General features: G+C 43.0%; 1 protein-coding gene across 1 annotated transcript in view; it reads right to left on the bottom strand.

The window, feature by feature from the left end:
• The window catches only part of MOB2 (MOB kinase activator 2), a 120,819-nt gene extending 103,781 nt beyond the window's left edge, over positions 1 to 17,038 (bottom strand). The window contains exon 1 of the mRNA XM_068397671.1: positions 16,833 to 17,038. Within this exon, the coding sequence (XP_068253772.1) occupies positions 16,833 to 16,849 (17 nt within the window). The 5' untranslated portion in view covers positions 16,850 to 17,038. The remainder of the gene's footprint in view (positions 1 to 16,832) is intronic.
• Positions 17,039 to 25,387: the final 8,349 nt, after the last annotated feature.

Raw genomic sequence — 25,387 nt, 5'->3', positions numbered from 1 at the left:
TACATAACTGGCAAAACAAATAAACGGCAGTAAGAGGACGGAACAACAATATTATGCTCTGAATGCTGTTGTCTAACCAGAAGGCAAAGCCAAGAATATTTGCAGGAAACACAGGCTAGAAGCAAACTGTCTTATTTCTTATTGCTTCTGTGTTTAAAAACATCCCCAGTATGCATAAATCAAGATGTCATTGGCAGTGAAAACAGAAGCCCAGCTTAACTCCATAGCTACAAGGCTCTGTTAATCCCTCTCTAACATTCTCACTAGGGTCCCTCGCTTTCTTTTGTTCTCATAATATCAAGCTATGACAAAGAAGCTATGACAATGACACACACCACAGAAATCTGTATTCACTTGTCAGATACTGGGTAAAAATATCTCCCTCATATGTACAGTAATGAGAATTAAAGCAAGCAGAGGTTACTGTGGCATACGGATAATCATTCCAATTTTTGAACACAAATTTATTTACTGCAGCACCCAAAACACTGAGAACGCTCACAGCTGTAGTCTAACACTGATCAACATAAAATACCAACATCATTACTTGTTTTTTTAAGATAATCAGTCTTCAGAAACATTCAGAGTTCAAGCATACATCAGTTCTGTTTTTCAATATTGCAAGGTGTAGCAAGAAAAATGCTGTCCTCAATAAACTTACTGGAGGGGGAAATGGGAGCAACAGAAAGCAATAGTTCTCCCCTGTAAAAAGGGAATCTCCTGCTTTGACACAGCTGTGCTAAAAATCCAGAGAGCTTTTCTTTCAACAAGATGTATCACACTGAAGTCTATCATGGAGGTTACAAACATGTTGCTGCCACAGTGCCTCTGAGGAAGCAGGCTCTGTATTTCTTCCTCTGTTTCCCTTCCACTCCCATATGTGAACTATTTTCAAAATTATCCAAAGAATGTATCAGCAGCTTCTTCATTGACTTGTTTCAGTAAAAGGTATACCTTCTAGAGGAAAAAGGACAAGGAGACATAGCACTTATAAAATCTGCACCACAACTTTTCATAATAAAGGCCCCTAAGAGCTGCTACAGCCTCATTTGCTCCCTTGGCATATGATGAGCCATCCTTTAGATGATAAAGCACTTAATCTTCTCCAAGAGATTCTGGAGAATGTAATACCTGAATGAGTCAAGATCTACTGTATTTTTAAGGAAAGGGAATCTCACCAGGAAGAGCTGAGGTACAAGACTCAAACATTGTACGCTGTCATACTTCAGTTATCTTTTGAACTGAGTTAGCTAAACCAATGTAAATTTTCCTAAAATCTATGTGGACAATAATGTGTACACAATGTCTCTGTAACACTTTGATTTAAAACCTATTAAAGAATGAAGCCAGGGAAAAGCAGTGGGTTTTCAAAAGCCTAAAGTAAAAACAGTTCCAAGGAATATAAAAAGGTCATTTCCAGTCACTACACAAACCTGATTTATTCTCAGCATGATACCAACGAATCAGAGGTAGCATTCAACAGATCAGCTGTTTGAACTGGCTTGGTTACATATTACTCCTTGCAGTACCCAACAGAATCATATTTTCTTCATCTGCATACTTAGATACTATTTATATGTCTCCTGATCAAGACTTTTCTCCTGTATTTACACTACATCAATAAAATAAAGCTAGAATTATTAAGCTAGTGTGTTACTAACCATAAAACTTCAAAAATACAAAGTGTATTTAGATCACATGCTGAGATCTCTCTTATGCCTATGTAAAAAAAAACACAACACAAAAAAACAACAACAAGTAAAGCACTCATCTAATAAGACAAAAAAAGTAATCATTATTCTTTTCTATCAAGGATCTTCACTATTAGCATTTTGGGAGAGAGAAAATTCACTTTAGCATTTACATAATTTCAAGCAGCAATTATATTTAGGGAAAGCACCTTCAGTCCATGATCTTTTTGTTTCATATTTCCAGATGCTAGAGTAATTCCTACCAAAGGATTATAATTACCAAACTGTGCTTAAACATTATATTGGAATTGTGTGGGGTTTTTTTTTTAAATCACAAAAAATTACCATAGACTGAAACCAACTCTTCAGATTGTAACAAAAGTTTATTAAAAATTCAGAAGCTTCAGCTCAGAATAGTCAAGAGGAGCATGCAAGTTTTAAGTATTTAAATTGTGCAGGAAGCACTGCAGATTCAGGAAGACCAAGGCCGTGTACCATCTGGCATCTCTGAAAACACGTCCCTGATCCAAGCTATAACAAAAAAACAAGCAAGTACAGATTAGAAAAACAACAGTAGATCAATAATACAAATCATATATATAACCAAGTGTTTCCAAATTTACATTCTAGTCCTGCTGATGTTAAAATAGACTCCATCTTAATTCTTACTTTGTTCTGAGGAAGGAATAAATAAGCTGGTGTATTTTTACCTCTAGAAAACTAGTAATAAAGAAGAGCACCACTGTCAGATTCAATATTAACATCCTGGGATACTTTTAATTCCATGGAATTTCAAATCTTCTCCCTTAAGAACCAATTTTGTCCTTTTCCCTCATTATCATTGCATTATCAATATCATTAAAAGTTACTATAAGTATTAACATACGTCTAATGACAGTCACAGTCCCAAAGGTGACATTTCAACAATAGGGAACAGTAAATACCAGAAAAAGAGGGACTTCATCATCCTTAGGAACCAGATGCTGTAATTCAGGGCCTCTAAAGAAATGCAAAAATGAAATGTGCTAACAAGACAGCAGACTTCATGAATAATAAATCTGAAAAAGCTGACCTTAGTCCAAAAAGTATTAATTTAAAACAAGAAAGAAGAGCTATCAATTTCTTAATCTTTCTGTAAGAACATCATGCATATGCAAATGCACAAATAGACCTGACTTAAAAATCAGGAGGAAAAGCATGCCATTAGTACTTCCTAAAGCTTTGCAAACTTAAAATCGAATCACTAACTAATACATTTAGTACTTCTGTAAGAGGAAACAGATATTGGAAATAAGTGTCACAGAAGTTATTTTAGAAGGGAGTTATATTTTTGTCCCTCTATAACAATCAGACTTTTATGAAGCATTTCAGCTTCCTGTACATTGAAAGGGGAGGTCTTGGCAAACAGAAGAAAAGATCAAGCTTTACCATGCTGCTATGTAAATATGTTCTGGATATCTACCTCCGCATCACAGGACCATGCATAACGCAAAAAAACCCCAGCCTACCAAGCCCAATATTCCATTTCTGACAATGGCCAACACTGAAGCGATTCAGACGACCCCATAAATCTCTGGAAATGCAGCTAATTGCTCAACACCATATTCCAAGAGAAATCTCTTCCTGGCTGTGACTGCTCAGCTTTTATGCAACTGAAAACCAATATTATCCTAGCTAGGACTCTTGCTAATGTGGTTAATCTTTACAGAACTGTATTATTTACCTTAGTGACTCACACAACTTAAACCCCATAGTTCAACTATAGGCTGTATACAAAAATTCTTCCTATTTATTAGTATTCCAACCTTCCATTGTTATGAAAGACACCAAAATTGTTCTTTATTGTAAAAGTATGCTAGCAAGTCAATTGTCTTTAAACCCACTTTTGCCTTATTCTTTCCCCATTTTTGAACTTGCTGTTGCTTTTCCACATGATGAAGCAGAACAAGTATTTATTGAAGCCTAGTTAATCTGAAGTTCTTCTGGATTTGATTTTGTAAGAACATCATATTGGAGAATTCATTCTTTCTTTGGAGGTTTGAGACAGTGCCTGCTGTGATACTCACATAGTCATTTTACTAGTAAACTCAAAAAAACTGGCACAAACCTAAAATGAGATTAAAAAGGAAGTAACAGTTTCATGTTAGTAGCTGGCTGTCACTCTAGAATAACATTTGTTTCAGGAACCCCAAGTTAATGAGTAGAGCATGGCTATATGATAACCATTGTCTTGCTTGGAGATTAGACTCCCTTTTGGACAGGTTTATCTCACGATATTTTTACTTCATGTCCTGCGCACTCCACCCACATCGCTAGTCTCCAGGGATCTTAGGGAAACAAGCCATGGGGACAGTTCCTGTAAGCAGCCGCATTATTACTTTCAGTGGGAACATGGATCCAATTTGGATTAGTTGTTCCCACAGCTGTTTGGTCCTGCCTCATTTTTTTTTTTGCATTTAAAAAGTCCATATACTTGGTCATATACTAGCAAAAGGATAAGGGGACAGTTAATTTCAGTTAGATTCTTTGAGAAACTTCATCTTGGCAACATCCTTTTGTAACGACATGCTATTTTTCATCCAAAACATACCAAAGCTAGGATGCATTATCCCTCTTATTTTAGCTCATACAGACCAGATCAACTTCATTGTTTGGTCAGCAATACCAAACAGGTGAAATTAACTCTCCCTTCATCTAGCTAGTAAAACTTTGTATGCCATTTTTAAAAACTAAGATTTAGGATAGTGGATAGCAGAATTAAGAGGAATAGGGAAAAAGAAGCATATCTTCACATTTCACTTTGCTAGGAACAAAAAGCTCTGGGTGGATTTGGTTCGCATGCGCAGTCTGGCTCCCCCATTACAACAGCCTTTGACCTCCTCCAAGCCTCGTGTACTTTCTCATAGCTCATTTAACAGATGTCTAATTTGACTTCTAGAATACTTGATCAACATCATAAGAGCAGCAAACATGGAGCATTACTAAACTCTATTCAAAGGAAATGGCAGAGGACACAATTTTGCACAAAGTTGCACGTTTCAGCCCAGTAACATTTCCTTTTCCATGGCACTATCAAATCAAGCCCTCCAGAAAGCAAAGGTTCTTTTCCCACTCGGGTACTGTGTGGTCCACAAAGGGCACACTGATCTGGTAGTTAGGTGCCCTCAAGTTCAAACCTCTTATAGTTCAAAAGACATCAGTGTTGCTCTGACTTAGCTCTTGAGACTGATCAGTAGTATCTTTTGGCCTGACTTGTGATACCATCAAATTGCATATGATTTTTGGCGTAACTAGGACTAGAACCTTTGTCTGTAAAGTCACAGACCCAAACAAACCACATCCACACCCTATAATAAAAGTGTGCTAGGTCCACAAATAGAAGAAAATATTATATACAAACCATGGGACAAGAGCTATTGACCTAGGGATTAAAGGGCAGGTAATGTTCGCAGCCACAGGCAACTGAAAAGTCACACCAGACAGCAACACAGACAGCGTACTGTGATACATGGGTAATAGACATTGCAGGCATCTATTTGCAAAATGTGCACGTGTGATTAATCAGGCCACAGACTTTATCTGGATGAACGACAGATTACTTCTTTAGGTCAGGCATGCACTGGAATTCCCTGGATCCAAGTTCTTCATGCATTTGTTTTGACAGCTACAGTTCAATTACAAACAGTGATTCTACATAAGATACTATTGTGTGCAGTATTTGACAAAAATATTAAGGTCTTGGTAGTAATGGAAAATAATTATTACGCTTTTATTATACCCAGACAGGAAATGATGATGCATGTGCTAGCAAAGTTTTATTACATGTATAAGCACCATCCTTATTCCTGTATTTGCTTCCTCTTTGCTCAAATTCTATCTGCTTACTCCAACAGCAACGGCTGTTCTTAATGCTGGGGACCATCACCCTGGTGATCTCTCTCATGCACTCTCAGGTTTGTTTCAAAAAAAAAATGTTATTTTTTTTTACTGCTTGTCATTGCTAGAATGCTTTCCTGAAGAGGAAGTCAAATCAAGTTAAAAGAGTGAATTGAATTGTATATGTTAAAACATATTAAAACCTTCATGGAAGTTGTCATTCAGAACATAAGCAACCTTCATGTTAGCTTAATTCATGATCCCCACAGAAATATTTAACACCTTTTTATTTTACATTTTCGGCTTGGCTCGGAAATATTGCGGATAGCCGGCACACCCTAAACAAGCAGAACCAATGTGTTGAAATGTGTCTGTCTTTATTATAAAGTTACTTCCTTCTCAAGAAATCTTTGCCAACTAGAAAATAAAAAAGAGCCCATGTTTCAGAATAAAATGTTTAAACATGGGAATTTAAAAGATCTACTGAGCAAGAAAATTTCTTATTTTATTTACTTAGAAAAAGCACTACGCAATTTTCTACTGAAAAAAACAACCAGCAAGTTATTTTGTCCTGCAAGGTAGTGGATAATTATACTGCATGTGTTTCATGAACATGGAGAAAATATTTCTCCATTAACAAGATGACTAGTTTCAAGTATTCCTAACCAGTCAATCTAGTAAGTTTTCACTCTACCTAAAACCAAGATGAACTTGATTTAAACAAAAGCATTGATACTATTAACAATAATGAGAAAACGAAGTCTGTGAACATGTAAATAATATTTTGCCCACCTGGAAAGGTATACCACATGTAGCCACAGCTGCCTACATCTCAGCGGATGACTGGGCACATCCTGCCTGAAACAAGCCTGGAAAACACTTATAAACACTTAAAAAAACCAAAACTCACCACCTTATAGTACTGTGTGAAAACAGGAAGGCCACCCTTTAAAAAGTAAACCAACCACGTCGCCTATAAACTTGAAGCTAAATACCTAGCTATGCATTACAACCACTAACACAGAATCTCTCCTCTCACAGATGAGTTTTCATAGCACTTTACTCCACCAGCTCAAGCCTTAACAAGCTCAACTGACACAGGCCAGTAGCTTCATGTTCAGCAGGGTGGGGCAAGAGAAGCCAACCTCATTACAGACACTCTGGGGTTATAAGAATGCAAATCACCAAATTCAGCCTTTTGAATAGCACCCATAACTCAAAGCTAAAATCTGTGCTACGCCAGACCACATGGTAAAAGCCTATCATATGCCTAATAAGAAACATTAATAAATACATCTGAAAAAAACTGAAATTTCAGGTTAGTCTTCAAAAATTGCTCACAGCCAACAGCACCACAACAATCAAGTGAGGAAGGGACACAATAAGACCAACTACTGTTAGATGCCCATCCAGGAATACTGTGCAGAAGAAACATTACTGCTTAATGCCCGAAAAATCAAGCAGCAGAGGGACATGCAACAGACCCTCTACCTTAACGAGATTAAGACTAGAACTGAACAAAAACACAGCTATCGTCATTAGGCTAAAGTATCCCCTTCGCTATTTCTTCTGTTCATCTCTTACCAGTCAGACTTCTTCCAAACCTCAAAAATCAGCTAATTCAAAAAATGGCACTATCTGGCTACAACAAAAAGGAGACACAGACAAGACCCGTAAATATGTCAGAACTGCAGGTTAGCACATGCACCCCAACCAGAAATCACAAATGAACCAAGAAAGGCTGGCTCACTGAATAAAAGAATAGACAGCACTGGAGGGGATTAGGTATATCTGAGGATCTGCATACCCTAGACCAGAACCAGCAAATATCCCATTTCTAATCTCTTTCCCTTCTAGAAGAAATTCAGATAACCTTAAATAGCAAGATCAGTGCCCACCTGTGGCTTTTTGAATGTAGGCTGGTCAGCTCCTTAGAAAGGCACCAGCCCCCTGCTACATCAGCAGGTGAGATTTATCCAGCTGACATGGAGCTGTAGTACTAACATGGTCTCTTGTTCAAGACAGCCTATTAACAGAAACAGGAGATACAAGTATGCCCAGAAGCTGCTTCTTTCTTCCCCAAGTACATCTGTTGGTCTAATAAAAGTTATTAGCCCTCTCTACAAACATGGTCCCTTTTATATCTGATGGAAAGCAGTCACACACTAAACACTTTAATTATGAGACATGACACTCATGAACATTACAGACTGGAGTACCAGCAACACCTGGATGTCATCAGAGAGAAGACTGAAAAGAAAGCTATTTATCATTTATCACACCTGACACGAACTTGAAACCACAGAGTTAACTCTGTAACCTGAGCCCATCCGCAAAGTAGACACAAAACACCTCCTTGTAAAAAACATCTCTATCCAGTTCTGTGTAACCTGTTAAGAATACACTGTATGGAACAAAGCCTTTCCTGAACAACTCCCTGCTGTTTTATGAAGAACCATACAAAAGAAAAAAGTTCCCTAAATTAGGAAATTCTAGACTGAGGAACATTAAGGTTGTAAAATGAAGCTGTTAAAAAAAAAAACCAAAACCAAACCAGTCTCAAGGTTACCTCTATGCAATCTGTTTCACACAAATTCTGTGCTTTACGTATAAATACTAGGGGACTTCCCAGGTAAAAGTCCCAAATATTTACACATCTCAGTGCAGAGAAGGGGCAGCAGTGATTCAGTCACTGAACTCTGACGATAAAAATATTCAGTGAACACCTTTCTAACCTGAACAGTGAAGAAAATAAAAGAAAAAAAAAAGAAAAAAGCATACAGAGATATTCTGTATAGAGCTCGAGTTAGCAGACCTGGATCATTTAGAAGTACAGTTTTCTGCAGTTTACATTCTAGCTTAAGGGACTTACTCTTTGAATGTTCAGAGTAAAAAGGAATTTGATCTATGACAGTCATTCTTATCTTGATTCCAGCTTAATTTCTGACATTCTTTAGGGCCTTGAAAATCGTATCTAAATACTGGTTTGGGTTGGTTTTTTTTTTAACCTGTGTGTTCAATGCTCTTTTTCCACAGCCAGAAACAGAGCTTTGTGGATTCTGTGAAGAATTTGCACCCTGAACAGTTTCTCTTGGCTGGCAGAATAAAAGGAAACAAACTTCAGACAAAACTGCCATTTTTTCCCATCCAAATGCTAAAATTATAGTACTCCTGTTCAGCCATTTACAGTTATACTCGTCATTCTAACTCCAAAATTAAGTTATTTAAAATTATTGCACACTGTCTCAGGAGCAGGGAAGCTCCTAGAGTGCAACTGCTTGAAGTGCTGGAACAAAGTCATGAAGCAACAGTTCTTCCTTAAGTAGTCTCACTGATATAACAGTCTCCAACAACATTATAAACAACGTGATTGCAAAAATAAATTTTAAAAAATCACATTTATTCATTATAAAGCTTAGTACAGTGAAGAATACAGTATTTTTTTTTAATTGCAGAATAAGACGAGTGGAAAAATTGCTACAGAGGGCATTAAAAAAACTGAACCCAGCAAGTAAGTTTCACAACCTTATCACTGACTGTAGAAGGCTAAACATGGGTTAAAAATGATGCACAAGATTACTTCAGTAGTATTCCACTAGCAGAAACCCACATCAAAGTTGTTTAATAGGTCAGCAATGATTACAGAATATGCAGATCTGACAACACCGAGTTCAAACTTGTATACACAGCTATCTAAAAAACTGCAGTCTCTTATTAATTTTACTTTTTCAAGTATGTTTGCTCTGGGCCCACATCCAGTAGATGTAACAGATGGAAACTGCCAGTGAAATATGGCAAAGCTATGCAGGCCACCACGCGTGAACCAAGCTTCCCGAGAGCTCTCTCGAATCAGACTGCTGGATTCAGCCAGGCACCCAAAATACCACCTACCTTCACGTTCACACCACAACAGAGCCAGCACTTTTCTCAGGTAGATGAAACATGATTCAGAGCAAATTATAAATTCTGAGTTATTCATAAATATCCAGTGCACCACAAGTATATTTATAGTTTAACCACAAACTGAATGTAACACAGTAGGGCAGCAACTGCGACAGTGCTCCGAGGCCATTACCTGCTCCAAGATACCAGCCTAATCACAGCATCTCCTATTTTCAGACATTCCGCAGTTCTTCCAAACAGTTCAGGCAGAAGGATACATCATCAGAAAACCGCTAATTATTTACAGAGTAATTACCACTAATAATCACATTACTGTATGATTGCATTCAATTGATTTAAGTCCTTGCTGCCACCAAAAAGAGTGTCGCCTAAGCTTTATGTTCTTACCAGCTCCATAGTGCTACTAACATTATTCATGTAGCTACACAGACTGCAGGAACTCATTTAGCTGAAAACTAACCCTAGGAGAGGAAAAAAGGTTAAAAAAAAAAAAAAGATTAGTTTTCAGCTAGATGAGCATCTTAACCTGTCACCCTTCCTGGTAGCACAATGGAGAGGAGGGTAACATGCAGAGAGACACCAGGAAGGAGTATTGCTACTCTTTCAAAACGCTCAACTCTCTTTCTAAGGAAAGTAATAGTTCATTTTACTTTAGGGACCTTGAGATTGAACTACTCTTCTTGTCTCTCAATAAAATCCTTGTTGGAAAAAGAATGCACTCACAAGAACAAACCAGTATTCACACGCATTGTACTGACCAAAGGAAAGTAACCGCCTAACTGATACAAATTCTGTGGCTTGTTAAAGTAACAGGCTTCAAAATGCAGGATTTATTTGGTATTTTCTCCAAGAAATCAATAATTAACTACACCAGGACACTTCAGGAAGAAGGGCTCTGCAGTTATTATTTATTTGTTTTGCATTACAGCAGAAAAGCCTTAACAGTGACAATCTCAGTAATATAACCAAGCACTTTCAGAACTGGAGACACATAAGGGAACAACATGCCTGAAAAGTTTAAATTGCTCTCATCCAGTCCTGACTCCTTTTTTTACAACTATGATGGCCCTGGAAACTCACACTTCAAACTAACAGCACCTTTCCTCTACTATACTAATGAATATTACAAGTTAATATTTAATGGAGATATTCTTTTACCTGCAGACTATGTTATACTCGTCGTTTTCACAGCTAACTTCTGGTTTAGCAGAGGTACTGCTCATGCCTGATAAGTGTATGAAATAATATTGAAGTCTCAGAAGTAAGCCATGAACTGAATGCAACTGGCTGACAGACAGACCTACCTAGATTTATCTGGGGAGAACAACCTGGGACCCCACAGGTAATGTTACACCTATATATAGAAGTAATTAAGGAACACGTGAATATTTCCTGCCCAATGTGACTGGACACGTCAGGTTTACCGGTTCGGAGTTATTTTCAGCTCCCTCAAAGTAGGGAAAATGGCCTCTGAGGCCAAGAATTTGCAGGGAATGTAATGCAAGGGAAACACCTGTTGTGAGGTCAGTTAAAAACCAGAACAAATATACACACCGTGCAAGCTGTGAAAGGCGAGAGGTTCCAGCAGAGTTTCTAGGGAGAAGACTGCCTTATAAAGGCAGGAGACTTTCTTCACTGAAGATGACTAAAGGGAAGGAAGAGGAAAGCATTCCTTATGGTTACACCAGCTGAAGTGTTCTTCCTTTCTTCCTTTTTATAGAAATATTCACTATAATTAGGAAGTTTCAAACACTACCTAGAATAAAAATCATTAGCTACCTTTTTTATATAAAGGTCTGCTAGGCAAAGACAGCAGTACTCTTCTCGATTCAATTGTACTATGTACCAGCCAAGCTGACAGCTAAGTATGCTGCATGATTTCTCACTGTTCCCACTACAAGATGCACTGCTTACAATTAATGGACTTGATGATCCTTATGGGTCCCTTCCAACTTGAGATATTCTATGATAATGCATCCCGTTCAAAAGCAACAAAGATTCAGTCTAACAGCTGAATAATCCATTAGCATATTGGATTTTTACTGACTCAGAACTAGAACGCTAGTACGCTTTTTTTACATCTAGTCCTTAGCTGTTCTAGCTCAAGGCTAGGACTTCTCTGCATAACAATATTACTCATATTTCACCATAGTGTATCTTGAACTGGACAATGCCTTAAGGCCTTATGAGGAAATGTCTTAAAGACACTTCCATAAACGCAGAATGAAAGACAACAAAACAGTAGTATGTTACTCTTCTCCTAGCCTTCAAAATCACTGCTGGCATAATGTGGCAAAATCCTATATCCAAAACAAGTGGAAAAACTGCTAGCTTTATTTTAAGCCCCTGACAGTTATAGCTAAATAAAATAAATGCATGACACACAGGCCTTCTGTACTAGACAAGCTAGTGGCATGCAGACCTTGAGAAGTTCTCTTGCACTGTTTGTTAAAAATCATCAGGACAGCATATACTTGAAAAGATTGAATTTGCATAGTTACTGTGCTCTCTTAATACAACATACTTCCAACTATCTACCCTGGTCAGATGAAGACTATACAAGGCAGCATATATATATATATGGTGTTTATAATGGATTCATTGACATTACAAAATAAAATTTTCAAGTGTGAAGGCTATTACATTAGATTACACATTCTTCAGTTTACAGCTGTAGCTACTTGCTCTATCTTGCAGATCACAGAGCACCTGAGTAGACCAAATCTGTCTGTGCTGTCTTTAGGCATAGATATTCTCATCAGGAGTTTGCTTCTTTCTTCTGCCATCTGTATTTTCCTGATCTTTCTAGGCTATTGCTTTTCTAACTATCCTCAAAGCTGAAGATGTGGAATATGAGAAAAGGACAGCCTTCAATCATTTTTAGGCCCTCCTTTCCAAGTCACCAGGGCAACATATGAAAGAACAGATAATTGAGCAGTGGATGGTATGACAGTATGGATAGCAAGACCTACAACTTAAAAACTAAAGACAGGAGGAATCCCTATTGCACACAGTCCCTTCTCTTTTACTCCGCTTACACTCTAAGTCTGGGAGAAGGAGCTTTGAATCTTTGTCAAGTCACCGTAAGGCACAGAAAGGCAGAGAGGCAATACACTTGCGTAAAGTTAGCATGCTCCCACAACTTCTTACTGTCATAAATCCCCCCTGCAACAGCTAGACACCTGCTGTCCAGAAGAAAAAAGTTTTATTACACAACAGAAGTTTTGCGTCTAAAGTTTTATTTTTTAAGAAGCCACTAGGTGCTGCAGTCTTCCCTCAGAAAATGAGTCCTCAGTACCACAGTGAAACCAAGCCACCTGGATGAGGGCACTGACATTTTACTGGTACCAGAAGTGCCTGTGAAAGGAGTGGACACTGCAGCTCAAAAGTACGAGAGGTGCTTACACTGATCCTGGAATAACAGAGTCCTCTGACGCAGAAAAACTATTGGTATAAATTTAACAGAAAATGATCTTCATTGAAGACTTTAGAGGTAGCATTTCACTTATTGAGGATGCAGAGTTTTTCTTGTGCTCACGAGGCATTCAAATAAGAGTCAAGAGGGAATGCCACTAGATTATGGAATTGCAAGGGAAAAAAGGAAAAAACAAAAGATCTCCCCCCTGTCCATTTCCTTCACTAAGAGTCCCTTTTTATAGGGCTGGTCTATATGCAGAAGGCTTTTCAATTAGCCTACACAAAGCTCTCCAGCTCATTTCTGCTGAGGTAGTTTTTGTCCCAGTTTAAGATGCATCTACAGAGATGTTTTGCCATCACAACCATGTTAAACTGTTGCAGTTTTCTTGGTTTCAATGATCACAGACTATTAACCTGCTAAACTGCAAAGTTTACAGTACAGATGTAGCCCCAAAATATGTTTTGTATTTAACAGGTAATTAATTGTTGCTGAAACAGCTTGTTTCTTTCTCCTTTCTACATAAGAGTTCACAAAAAAAGCCCACAGTACACAATCCTCCTCTATTAGGAAAAAATGTTACAGCATCAGACATCAGAGCTGAAGATTAAAAATAACTGACACCATGTCAGGTTTACTAGTACCATTAATATGTTTTACTCCTTTTCAATTATGAATTTTAAAACAAATTAAAAAACAAGTTTCATAACTGAAGGAACAATGCCTGTCTTTGTTGCTTCTTTGAACTTGGAGAGCAGATCAATGCTATTTGTAACACAAAAGTTTGGAATCTCTTCCAAAGAGGGTAATCTAGATCTCTGTTAGATGTTGGTGAGCAAAGCAATTAAGCAACACTGATCTCTAGTCAAAATTGCACTGAAAATATATCCTGTGTACAACAAAAAAAGCTCAAAATGGTCTTTTTTTTTAATGGAGAGAATGCATTGAAGAAACCATAGTCTTTCACCAATATCAGTATTAAGGCTACGCTCAGTAGAAGGGTAAAAGATACTAACCAACCAACCACAGAAAAGAGTTGGGGTTTATTTTGGTGCTAAACCGAGCACTGTAACATGCCAGCAGCTCATTTTTTTCAGCTTTATTCCCTACGCCTTGACTGGATTTTGAAGTACTTGACTGAACAGAAAGCAGCACCCAGAGAAGTTTTGCTGTATGACCACGTAAGTTTATAGCTGTTTGTTAATCCGTAATAAATTCACTATTGTTTATACGCTTCAGCTTCTGGTTTTTGTATATTAAGCACTCTGAGCGGATCAGAGACATTTGGGCTGCTGCCCTTTGTGGTATGATTCGAACTTACCCTTCCCCCACTTTCCAGAAGACCACAAGTGAAGGGGAGGACCAGCAAGGAATAAAGCAGATCTCACTCTAAATCATCTATCAGATAAATGTGACATGAGCTTGAAGGGTAGAAATCCAGAAGAAGTAACTGTTACTGCTGCCTAATTTAACACACTTGCACTTGAAGGTTAATTTCTCAGTAAGACAAAGTTAAAACACAGAGGGTGTTTCTCATGCCAAAATGTTAAGAAAACACACCCAATAACATGAGACATACAAGAAGGGTATGGAAAGCACATGGAGCGCTGTAACTGCAAACCAGCATGTTACCAAAGCAGTCAGGAATAAGAAAGTTCGAAGTACTTTTATTAGTGGTGACACTTATTTGGGAAAGAGTTACAGCCCAAGAAGCAGACCGATACAATTTGCTCTCCAGAGACATTGACACAAACTGATGGGTTACTGGGAGTGACCTGTTTTCCTACTATTTCTGCAGGTTTTTCTGCAGCCCTTCCTTTCTCACACAAGAGACCAAACAGCTGAAGTTTTCACTGCAAGAAAGGCTGAGTGAGTGACATTACCCAAACTTCTGCCCTGGCAGACGATCGTCCTCAGTTTCTTTTTCAAACAGCAAGAAGGATGTTTCCATTTAGACACATAGTTCCTAACAGCAGCCGTACTTGGACAGAATAAGAAAGGGTCCCTCAGGCCTTCTACCCCTTCCCCCTTCAAAATATCAATGCTCTCCCTTCCTGCCATAACCCCCCACCCCGCCGCAAATTCACACCCATAGAAAAACAAAGTTTTAAAGGAGAAAACATTAAGGACATCAGTGGGACAATACTGGGTTTGGTCAGGCGAGAAGTGTATCAGGAAATAGCTGAGAACAAGTGAGGCACAAATGACTCAGGATCCATTCCCTGACAATGGGGGAAACAGGCAAGTCGTTTTCCACACATGGATGGATCCACCCACCCCGCGTGAAAAAGTACAGAACAAATGCCAACTTTTTCACTGCAACTTCAAAAAGCCCAAAATATTTTTCTTAAGAAAACCAGCATTTTAACATCCTGAGAATCTTGCTAAACTAAACCTTGATTCTTTTCTGCTTTACAACATAATTCACACAAAATCAGTACAACAGCATAAATGAGGCATTTTGAGTCATCCAAATGTCTTGCGTAAGTCCTGGGTTTGACTTTTTTTGTAATTACAGTGGCACTTTTTGACACTTCAGCTTTTACTTTTACAAAGTAAATGTAACAGACCACCCGCACTTTGTGGTTGTTATGAAACAAATTAAAACAAGCTTGTCATTTATATTTTCATTAAGACCACGTAATAATAGCTGCAGTCCTCTGACTTAGAGGACGCAAGCGCTGCAGTATATGGCATATAGATCCCTTCACTTACCACAAATACTGCATTTCTGCTGCTCAGCCTGCTGGAGGAAAACCCAGCCATCAATATCTACCCGACAGATATTCAGCATTCACTCCATCAGATTGAGGGGTCAAACTTACAGCAAAACGTAACTGGTATCAACAACTGGCTCAAGAGTCAGCCACATCTAGTTTGAAGATAAGTAACAAGTGCCATACTTTCACCAGCAAACAGTTCAGCTGCAGACAAAAGGCAACACACACACATGTAATCTTTCTAATAAGATCACATCTAGCAACTACGACAAAATAGTTTATTTTGTATTCTAGGCACATCACATTAGAAAAGGACGCAACCTAGATGGTAAAGATCACATTCAGGAACCGGACCAAACTACTGTAAAGAAGGAACTGAGGGCAGCAAGTTATCACTACAATGCTGGTTTTGCTGAAGCATAAACCTACTGCTCATGCGATTTTGAAGCATAATTACTCACAGTTCACCTGAGAGCAGGTCGCCAGCACAATTCATGCAAGAAGTAACCGAGCTTATCTTGCTTGGGATGCTGGTAGCATACCAGGTCACTCCCATCAGCTGCATCTCCCTCTCCTGCACTGAGGTTTTCAGATCTAAAACCAGCAGCAAAGCGCTTTCTACCTTCTGTCTCTGTGTAATTAGCACTATTAATCCCAGGCTACCCAGGCCCCCTGGTGTGGCTCTGATTCGGCTTTAATCTCTGCCGAGGTCTCTTCCTCCTCTCCACAGAAAGCCATTTAAATGGCAAGCCTTTCCGTTCAAAGCGATGTTCCGTTGCAGAGGTATTGGCCCCACAGTGTACTGGTGGGAAGTGCGGAGACCTGCAACGCCTGGCCTTCCTGTACTCTCCCAAAAAAAGGAACGAAAAGTTACTTTTTCAGCGTGCGACCGCTTCGGACAAGGCAAGGGGTCCCCTGCACCTCTTCCTCCCCTCAAGCGCAGCCGGCTACACCCAGAGAACCTCGTCTCTGTGCGGTCCAGCCGCCTTCTCCGGCGCTTCCTCTCGCTGTCACCGCAGGACGCGCACGCACCGCCTGTCACCTCCGCCGCCGCTCACCCACCGGTCCTCTGCGCCGCCCGCGGGGCGCCCCGCTCCCGGCACGACGGCCGGCGCCTCCCCGCCCGCCCAGCGGCTCCCCCGGCGGCTCCGGGCCGCTCGGGAGCGGGGAAGGCTGCCGAGGCGGGAGCCGCGCCGGCCCGCGGGGGGAAGAGGGGGCCCCACTCACCCCATGAGCCAGTCCATGGCTGGGTCCCGCCGCGCCGGGAAGCTCCCGCGGCCGCCGACTCCCCGCTCACCGCCCGCTCATGGGGGCCGCCGCCGCTCCGGGCGCGGCGGCCGGGCTCCTCGCTCGCTCGCTCGCTCCCCCGCTGCCCGGCTCCGGCTGGGCGGGGCGGCCGCCAGGCTGCGCCGGGTCTCCTCCTCAGCCTGACACTCGCGCACTGGGGCGGCCGGAAGTAAACACACGGCGCTGGCGGCCGCCGCCGCCAACCCGGAAGCGGCCTCCCGGTCCCCCGCCGCCCTCCCGCCGCCGCCCGGGGCACGCTGGGAAATGTAGTTCGGTGGCGGCCGTGAGGGCCTGAGGGGCACCGGGCGGCGGGTCCCGCAGGGGCTGAGGGAGCGGGGCGCCTCAAGGGGCTTCCTCCTGGCTGAGGGCTGATGGTCCCCGGGCCGTGGCCCTGCAGCGTTCCTCATCCCCCTCTGCGGGTGTTTCACTGTCCAGGGGCTGGGCCTCAGCGCTTCAGTTCTTGCTGTGCCCCAGGCTCCCTGAGGGGAGCTCCGTGTCAGGGCCCCGGAGGTAGCGCTGGGGTGGTTACACCGCCCTGCGTGCAACACAAAATGCGTTAATTCACGAGGGTGATGAAAGCCTGGAGCTCCCACAGGGCCACCAGGCGTTGACCCAAGCTGCCCCCGCATTGAGACCGCTGTTCCCCTCACCCCTTCCAGCACCCTGAGAGAGTCCTGGAGCCTTGGACATGGGAGACGGGCTGGCTGCCTCCCTCACCTGCCTCATCCTTTCTGCTACTGGTTGCACCTTGTGCTCCAGAATCTCCTTTTACTCAAAATCTTTCCTTTCTCAGTTCCTCTAATTGCCAAAATAACCAACCAACTACTAGCTCCACAAAAAATGGACAGGACAATACCTGCGGGAACCCACAGACAGCCTGACACCACACCTCTTTGAGATGTAAACGATCCTGTTTTAAAGAGGAGAAGTCCTTTCCATGCAAATCATTGAGGCGCAGCATTTCCAATTCTGTGCAAGATGGGGTGGACTGATTTCCCCTGGATCAGCAGCACCTGCTTAGGTGGAGATGTCTACAGAAGCAGATCTGCTGGGGATGATCGTGTGCTTTGGGCATATGTCTTAAGTAAAAACTATTTGCGTTATGGGAGAGTGATGGTTGCTTCATTGGACTCCTCGGGTCACCAGCTTTCTGAGGGAAGGACCGTCTTTCAGAGGCTGCCATCATCCTCCTCCCCTGCCCTGCTTCCTCCACCCTGCGGTGCCAGGGTTATGCAGGGCCCTCCCAGCCCTATGATACTGTGGGTGTGTGGGTCCCCAGGGCCCCTCATCCCACAGGCACCCACCTCTTGCCCCACTTGTTCAGGGAGGATGAGTCGGTTTCCAGCCATCACGCTAACTCTGACGAGAGTTTAAAGAGAGCAGCGTTATCTTGGGGCTAGTAATACATTGCAAGGGGGTGTCACAGTGGTGATTTAATAAGAACGTGTCTTGGTTGTCATTGTTTTGCATCCTTCTGTCTTGAGGAAAGGCGGTAAAATTATTTTGTATTAAAAAACATATTGCGCCGTCATTATTGGAACTGACATTCCCTCTGAAATCTGCTGGGGATCCTTTTGCACGACACATAACTGCTTTATTTTGCCATTCTCCTGTAACAAAACTTCACCCTGAGAATTATTTGAGTATCCAGCAGTGTAATATAAGAAATGGAAGACTAGAACTTGAAAATGTATGTTGTCTGTGTTCAGACTGAATATTTTTCTTTTAACACCTCCATTTTATCTTTTAATTGTTTATAGTTTTAGTTATCTTTGCATTTAGAAAATGTAGCAGAGGATAGGAAAGAAGTCTCTTGCAGCAAAACCTCGCATACTTTACTGAGTGGCTGGGACGAGGATTTTTTACAATGTTTAAAACACCAGATCAAACCATCTGCAGAAAATAATTATCTTTTATGCAGACACTTGATCCAGTCATTATCTGCAAACATTTGAGAACAGATGTCCCTCATTTGAATTATGTTTTCTTGTTGTCCTTTGTTAGGAGTGTTTTTGGCAGGGCATTTGAGGATGAGCTCCATCCAATTCTACTGTGGGGTGCATTGTACCGGGAGTAGGGTGTTTAGTCATATGACACACATTTTAAAGCAGAGATGACTTCTGATACAATGAGTTTGTCATGTCAGATTAGCTGTTTTCCTCCTGATTGTATCAAGGAAAATATATGGCAACTGGCACTAGGAGAATTACTGGTGCAAATGGAACTCAGACAACAAACATCTATTTCTTTAATCTTTTGTATCGTACCTTCCAATGGCACAAGGCATTTGTCTATATCTCACCTAAGGTGGTTATTTTATAATTTTTTTCCATTGTCAAATTGACATTACACCTACTGCTTTTTTCCTTCTCCCCTCAGCCACTGGAAGCCCCAGAAGTCCCTCTGGCAGACGGAGCATTTCACATTCATCCCCATTCAGTCAGGTCCCTCAGTGAGCAGCTCTGAAGAGCAAAGGATGTGCCAATCCAAGGGCAGTCTCCGGTGGTTGTCCTGCAATTTCCCTTTTGTTTCTAAAACCTCTAGAAAATGCGTTGCAGCGATTATTTGTTTGACAATAGTCGTGGGCCTCTTTTGTGCTAAGCCCTACGCACATGCATAAAGAAAGGATGCTTCTTGTTCAGGGCAACAGGCTTGCAAGACCCTGTAGGACATGAATATAAGGTGCTTAACCAGAGACACTTCTTGGCATACAGATGTGGTAGGAAGCGCAAAGCATTGGGGAGGTTTATAATGCTTGACGTTGGAGGGTTTTGCACTGACTCTTCCCTGGATTACTGTCCCGCAGCTTATGTGTGTCTAACAGGATTTAAAATGCAAGATTATTGCCAGACAGCCTGGGCAGAAAGGCTGCAGTGCGCCCTGTGGACTTGCAGCATCTTAGACTGTAAGGCACTTGGCCTGTAGCGCATTGCAAGGAATACTGCATTCACTCGCTCCTCTCCTCCTTCTTCTGCCCCCCAGATCCCCTGGCCTGGCTGGCACAAGAGGACCCCGAAAAATGCATGCTCTGCTCCTCCCAGCCTCCAGGCGGAGGGTGGCTTTGTTCCTAGGTGTTCCTCAGCAGCACCAGAGCTTTTCAGGAACTGATGGGAGGCTGGGGGGGGATCCCATGCAGACCAGACTACAGGAGTTGAGGCAGACAAACCTCTTGCATGAGGATTTGGCAGTCGTGTAAAGCTCTGCAGAGCTCAGTATAAAAGTCACGGTATAAGATAGTGTAGACCTGAGGGCTGTCCTGGTCTACCAGAGGGCTCTTCTGGGTCCCATAACCCCTGAAGAGAGACACTGCAGTACCGAGACTGGCTCAGCGCTGGCTGAGAGATGCCTTGGAGTAGCAAGCCTGAAGGTTTCTTTCCTTGTTTTTCCTCACACAGTTCTCATGACCAGATTTGTGCAAAACAGGATGTTTGATAGCAGTGCAGACAACATCTGTCATATATAGCTGACTTTCATATTGTCTTTTCCGTTGGCTTGCTTTGCTGGTCTGGTAATAAAGCAGCACCACAGAGGACAAGTGGCTATGAGGAAGTAATCAAGGCACCGGTCTCTCTGCAACTCTGTCCCTTTACTGCCTCTGATTTTATTGTCATTACGTCCTGCAGCAGGAAAAGTACAACGCACAGGTGGGCAAACATCACCTTGCACACCCGAGCGCTAAGGAGTGGGAGTGAACTTTGCTCCCTTACTGGCTTATTGCATCAGAAACACCTGTCCCTCCTTCACCACCTAATATTTGGTGTGGGGCCGAGCAGCCTTGTATCTGATACCTTGACAACAGCTTTGCATGTTCCCTCTTCTCTCCCTAAGTGGCTGTGGTAGCACTGAAGGAACAGGTAAAGGAGGAAAGAAAGCATTACTCAGGGCTGTATGGGTTTTCCTTCTCTTGATTTGAGGCAACATCATTCCCATGGAGCTCACTTTACCCTGGGCAGCAGAGAAGCCTCAGCAGGCAGAGAGATGTGAACCCATTTGCCTGGCTGTGGTATTTCCAGTGGGTGGCAGAGAAGCAGAGCAGGTGATGGTTGCCCTGACACAGAGAGGGTGTAACATTTTTCAGCAAGTTGAAAATCTGCTGCTCCAATCTGGGTCTTCAGCAACAGGAGGAGATACACCCTCACTGGGAAGACGTGGCAGACTGATGGGCTTGGGATCAAAATGGTGTGTTTGTGAAGCTTTGAATGCGGCACTAGCTCTTTAAGTCAAAAACATCCACATACTCCTTCCCTGAGACAAAACATCTTTGTCCCTGTGCATGAAACATACTACGGTACAAATTCCTGCAGAGCCATTAGAAAAAGCAAAGTGCATGAGTCTGACAGCGTGGGCCTGCCTGCAGCTCTGAATGTGATTATTAATCATGCTGGATATTAATAACAGCATCTCTTCTTGGTTGGAACATTTGATTTTTTATAAATAAACACTGTGAGTGGTTATAAATATTGATTGCTGCCAGTAATAGTAAGGTGTTTTAGATATAGTCTTCTTGCAACAAGACAATCAATCCTGCCAAGGACCAGATTGGAAAAAAAAATGGCATTCTGGGTCCTGAACCAGCTGGGAAATATGGCTTGTATTCAGACGTCTGAGAGAGGGCTGAAGCTTCAGGGAGGACAGCTGAAAAACCTGTCCTTGGCAGTCTGCATTTCCAGGGATGCTGACCAAAGTTCAGTCTCTCTCTCCCGGTCACAGAAGAATAGAAGTATTAGGCATTTCCTCTTTTATGCAACGACTTATGAGTCGATGTTAAAGCACGAGACTGGTGGTGACTGGGTTTTATTTTTTCCCCCACTAATTAGGTATTACTGAGCAATGCCTGTCTCACGCCTCAGCTTCCACATCTGGAAAATGAAAGAAACACTTCCCTCTGCATCAAAAGTCTTGTGAGAGCTGATGTGTAAATGTTTGGAAACACTCATTGCTTAGCAGTGCTCAAAATTAGCTGGATTTCTCTGTGCTTCCAAGCGGGGAATACAAAAATTATGCTACAGTGAATTGAATAACAGCCAAGAGAGTTTTAGTTTAAGCTGGGAAGCTTAGGAAATGCTGATGGCCACCCGTGGGGTCAGTATGCCTGGGCTGACCGACGTGTGTCGGAGAGCTCTGTAAGCCAGATGAGTGTGGGTTTCCTTTTGTCCCAGTGCAGGCGATACCGTGTCATTGGGGACAGGCTGTAACCAAACCCACGCTCTCATTTCGCCTGACCAGCACTAGCTAATTTGAATGGCCCCTCTGAAAGGAGCAGGAGACACACACCAGCTCTCCTGTATCTTGCCATAGTTGGTGCTGCTTTTCCTTACTGATAAGCTCTTCCCCAAGTGTATCTTATCGTACTGCTTGTGTCAGGGTGGAGGAAAGGGCATAGGGTGAGAAACAGGAGATATATTTTTAAGTTCAGAGAGGGATGTTCGCTCAGTATGGCTGGCTTGTAGGCTACCTGCAAACAAAAGGTGTTGCATGTAACTGGAAGCCAGGGCTTGCCCATCCCCACTGGTTTTGCAGGAAGATGAATACAGGGCCGGAAATTGTTTGCATTATTTTCGTAATGCCGCATCTCTCTCCCAGATGGCAAAACTCCCCCTAGGCCTCCACCTCGAAAAAAAACAGCAGGCAGCAAAGAGCATGTAAGTTTGTTTTTCAGAGACCTGGATGCTTTTAACCAGTCCTTGACATTATTTGCAAAGGCAGAGAACAACTTTCTGTCATGTCTTTCCCTCTGGTACAACTACACGTAATGCAGTTCACCATGTAACCTCCAAAGTGACCTCAGAGCCTGTTTCACATCTCCTGCAGAGCAAGGAGATGGGCAGCCCGTCTGCACATGCACAGGACGCTTCTCATGCAGGGCAGAGTTTGCCCCCCACAGCTGTATGACCGAAAGGAAGCAGTCCTGGATTTGGAAGCCACGGGATGACAGTGAGACTCATGTGCCAGGATGACACCCAAGAGTTTGCTTTGCGGGTCCTGTGCGCCCAGCTCGGAGCAAGCCATGTGCCCTCAGCCTGCTCACGTAACGTGGGCGAGAGCAAGCAGTGGGCTGGATCCGGCCAACTGCTCTGCACCTCCACTCCTGCTGAGGTCAGGGAGCGGGACAGGGGCTCAGCATCCCACAGGCGCCGTCCAGCCCAGGCAGCATTGGTGCCTGCGGTAAAAATGTGGCCTCCGATGGCTGCATTAAAGTGTTCCCAGCCCCCACCGATTACAAAGGCTGCCTGGCAGAACAGCAGTCGGTTTGTCTGCCCTGCTCTGCACAAACAGTTGCTTCTGTAAATACATCTCCCATGACCAATTAGCCCCAACAATAAAGGTCCCATCTCTGCTGAGAGGTTTGGGGAAGCTGCTCTTTCACTGAACACCAAGGAGGAGCTCAGCTAGCTCTCCCCAGCCTGCTGCCTTCCCAGTGAGACCACAGGTCTGGATCTGCAAAGCATCCTCTCCTTTCTGCTCCAGCCCTCTCGGCTGGGACTCAGTGCCTTGGCGTGACACGTGTGATGCTGCCGCTCTCAAAACAGCCCCCAGATGATAACTGAGCACTGAGCAGTGTGGGGCTGCGCAGGGAAGGGGCACGCATTGCTCTGCAGCTCCTGTGACACCCTGGAGGCAGGGAGCAGTTATTTTAAGGACGCAGGAAAGATGATGCTATGAAATTGAAGCTGGGTCCCACCATGCTTGGAAACCACCCAGCCCAGCTCAGCAGCCATTCTTATCACTGACTAAATGCAATTGTAATTATTTCTCTTCTCCCTCCTTTCCTCTCCTTGCTAACATTTTTCTCCTCTTTCATCTTTTGCACAATTAAAACCTAAAACCAACCCAGGAAAAGCACTAATCAGTTATTTCTCATGCATACTTGCAATGCCAGGTAGAAGCCTCAGCTGGACTGAAGGACTGCCTGTGCCAGGCTCTGGCCATTGCAAAAAAATGCAGAGAATTATTAATTCCAAAGCCCTGGAAGTCCTGGCCCCACATCTGGAGGGGAGATGTCCGATGTGATGAGCATATCGCAAGCAGCGTGCCTTGATGCACTAGCCTCTTCTCTGCACAGTGCTCTCTGTGCTAAAAAAAAAGGGGGAAGAGTCAGGGTGATGTGGGGGGGACACAGTCACCCCTGAGCATCAGGCAGCCTGCTGTGTGCTCTCTAGGACTGTCCGAAGAGGGGAAATCCCTTGTCCCACATCGCTGTTGTAGAGGGAAAGGGAGCTTTCACTAACGCTGCTGCTCTCTTTCATTTATGGCCCCGCTGCATGAACTCGGTTCCTCTTCTCTAAATCTTTCCAGCAGTGAAAATACCTTTTTTTTTTTTTAATGGGGGGTGGGGGGTGGGAATTGAGGCTGAAGTGCTCCTGTGCTGCTATCACTTGCTCCGACACTGATATCATTGGAGTCCAGCTGCAAGAAGATAGCCAGTCTTGCAAGTCTTGTGTGAAAAACAGAAAAAATGGTGACACAGGTGCTTGTTACTGTTTTTTGGAACAGCTGAAACCCCACATTTGCTTTACTTTGCCAACACCTATGCTAGAAAAAAATCTCTTTATTTTGCCGCATTTGGAACTGAGCAATAAAGTTCTGTTCATTGCCTGTGAGGTGGAGCAAGACGTCAGTGTCATCCCTGGTGCCAGCCTGCTGTCCTCGGGGCTTCCCGTCCTCAGAAGACTCAATGGCACCATCTGATGGCCATAAGAAAAGCAAACAGTAAAAGCTGTTTGCTGTGGAGATGGAGTTGAGGGGGGAAGATTCACGTGAAAGCTATTCCCAACCAGTAACACGGTTTGTAGCGAGGCGCAGATGGAGTAGTGGTCTTGCTGGAGAGAAAAAGAGGCTTTGGGAGGGGGTCAGGATTGTTGAGAGGTGGGCTGGTTTGACCTGTGTGGTGGGAACCCTCTCCCCTTCCTCACTTGGCTCCTGGAGCACCTCTGGAGCAGGTACATGGGAAAGGCAGGTGAGCAACAGCTGACTTGCAGGGTGCAGCTGGGAAAAATTTACTGTGCTGCTGGGGCTCCCCAAAACCAGCTCAGGGCAGAGTGCACAGTGCCAGAACTGGTGTGCTGGCAGGAACAAAAAAAATGTCAAAACAGCCTGGAGAAGAAAAGACTGAGCTCCTGCTGGGGCTGCTGAAGAAGATTTGGGGTGCATGGGTGGCTACATGAGGCTCCATTGATGCAGGCGGTTCAGACCAATGGGGATTCTTTTGGTAAGTGGCATTTCATTGATTTTTTTCTTTGTATAGGAAGTGTTGATTTCTCTAGCAAACAATGTAAACGAAGGTCAGGTTTATTCCTGTCTACTTTGCAGTGTTAGCGATGGGAGGTGACCTGTCCTCTATCTCCTCTGGTTCTGATGACTGCAAGGGCAGTAGGTGCAAGGAGTCAGCTAAATTCTGGCCCCTGCGCACAGTAATGTGCTACTACACGAAACCCACGAGGGTAGGTTGAGGGTCAGAAAGCTTTGCCCAGGGCAATTTCCTCAGATTCGTGGGG

Source organism: Nyctibius grandis, chromosome 4 (genome assembly GCF_013368605.1).
Source record: "Nyctibius grandis isolate bNycGra1 chromosome 4, bNycGra1.pri, whole genome shotgun sequence".
NCBI lineage: Eukaryota > Metazoa > Chordata > Aves > Nyctibiiformes > Nyctibiidae > Nyctibius > Nyctibius grandis.
The sequence above is the reverse complement of the archived record's forward strand: the minus strand, read 5'-3'. Positions and strand labels throughout refer to the sequence as shown.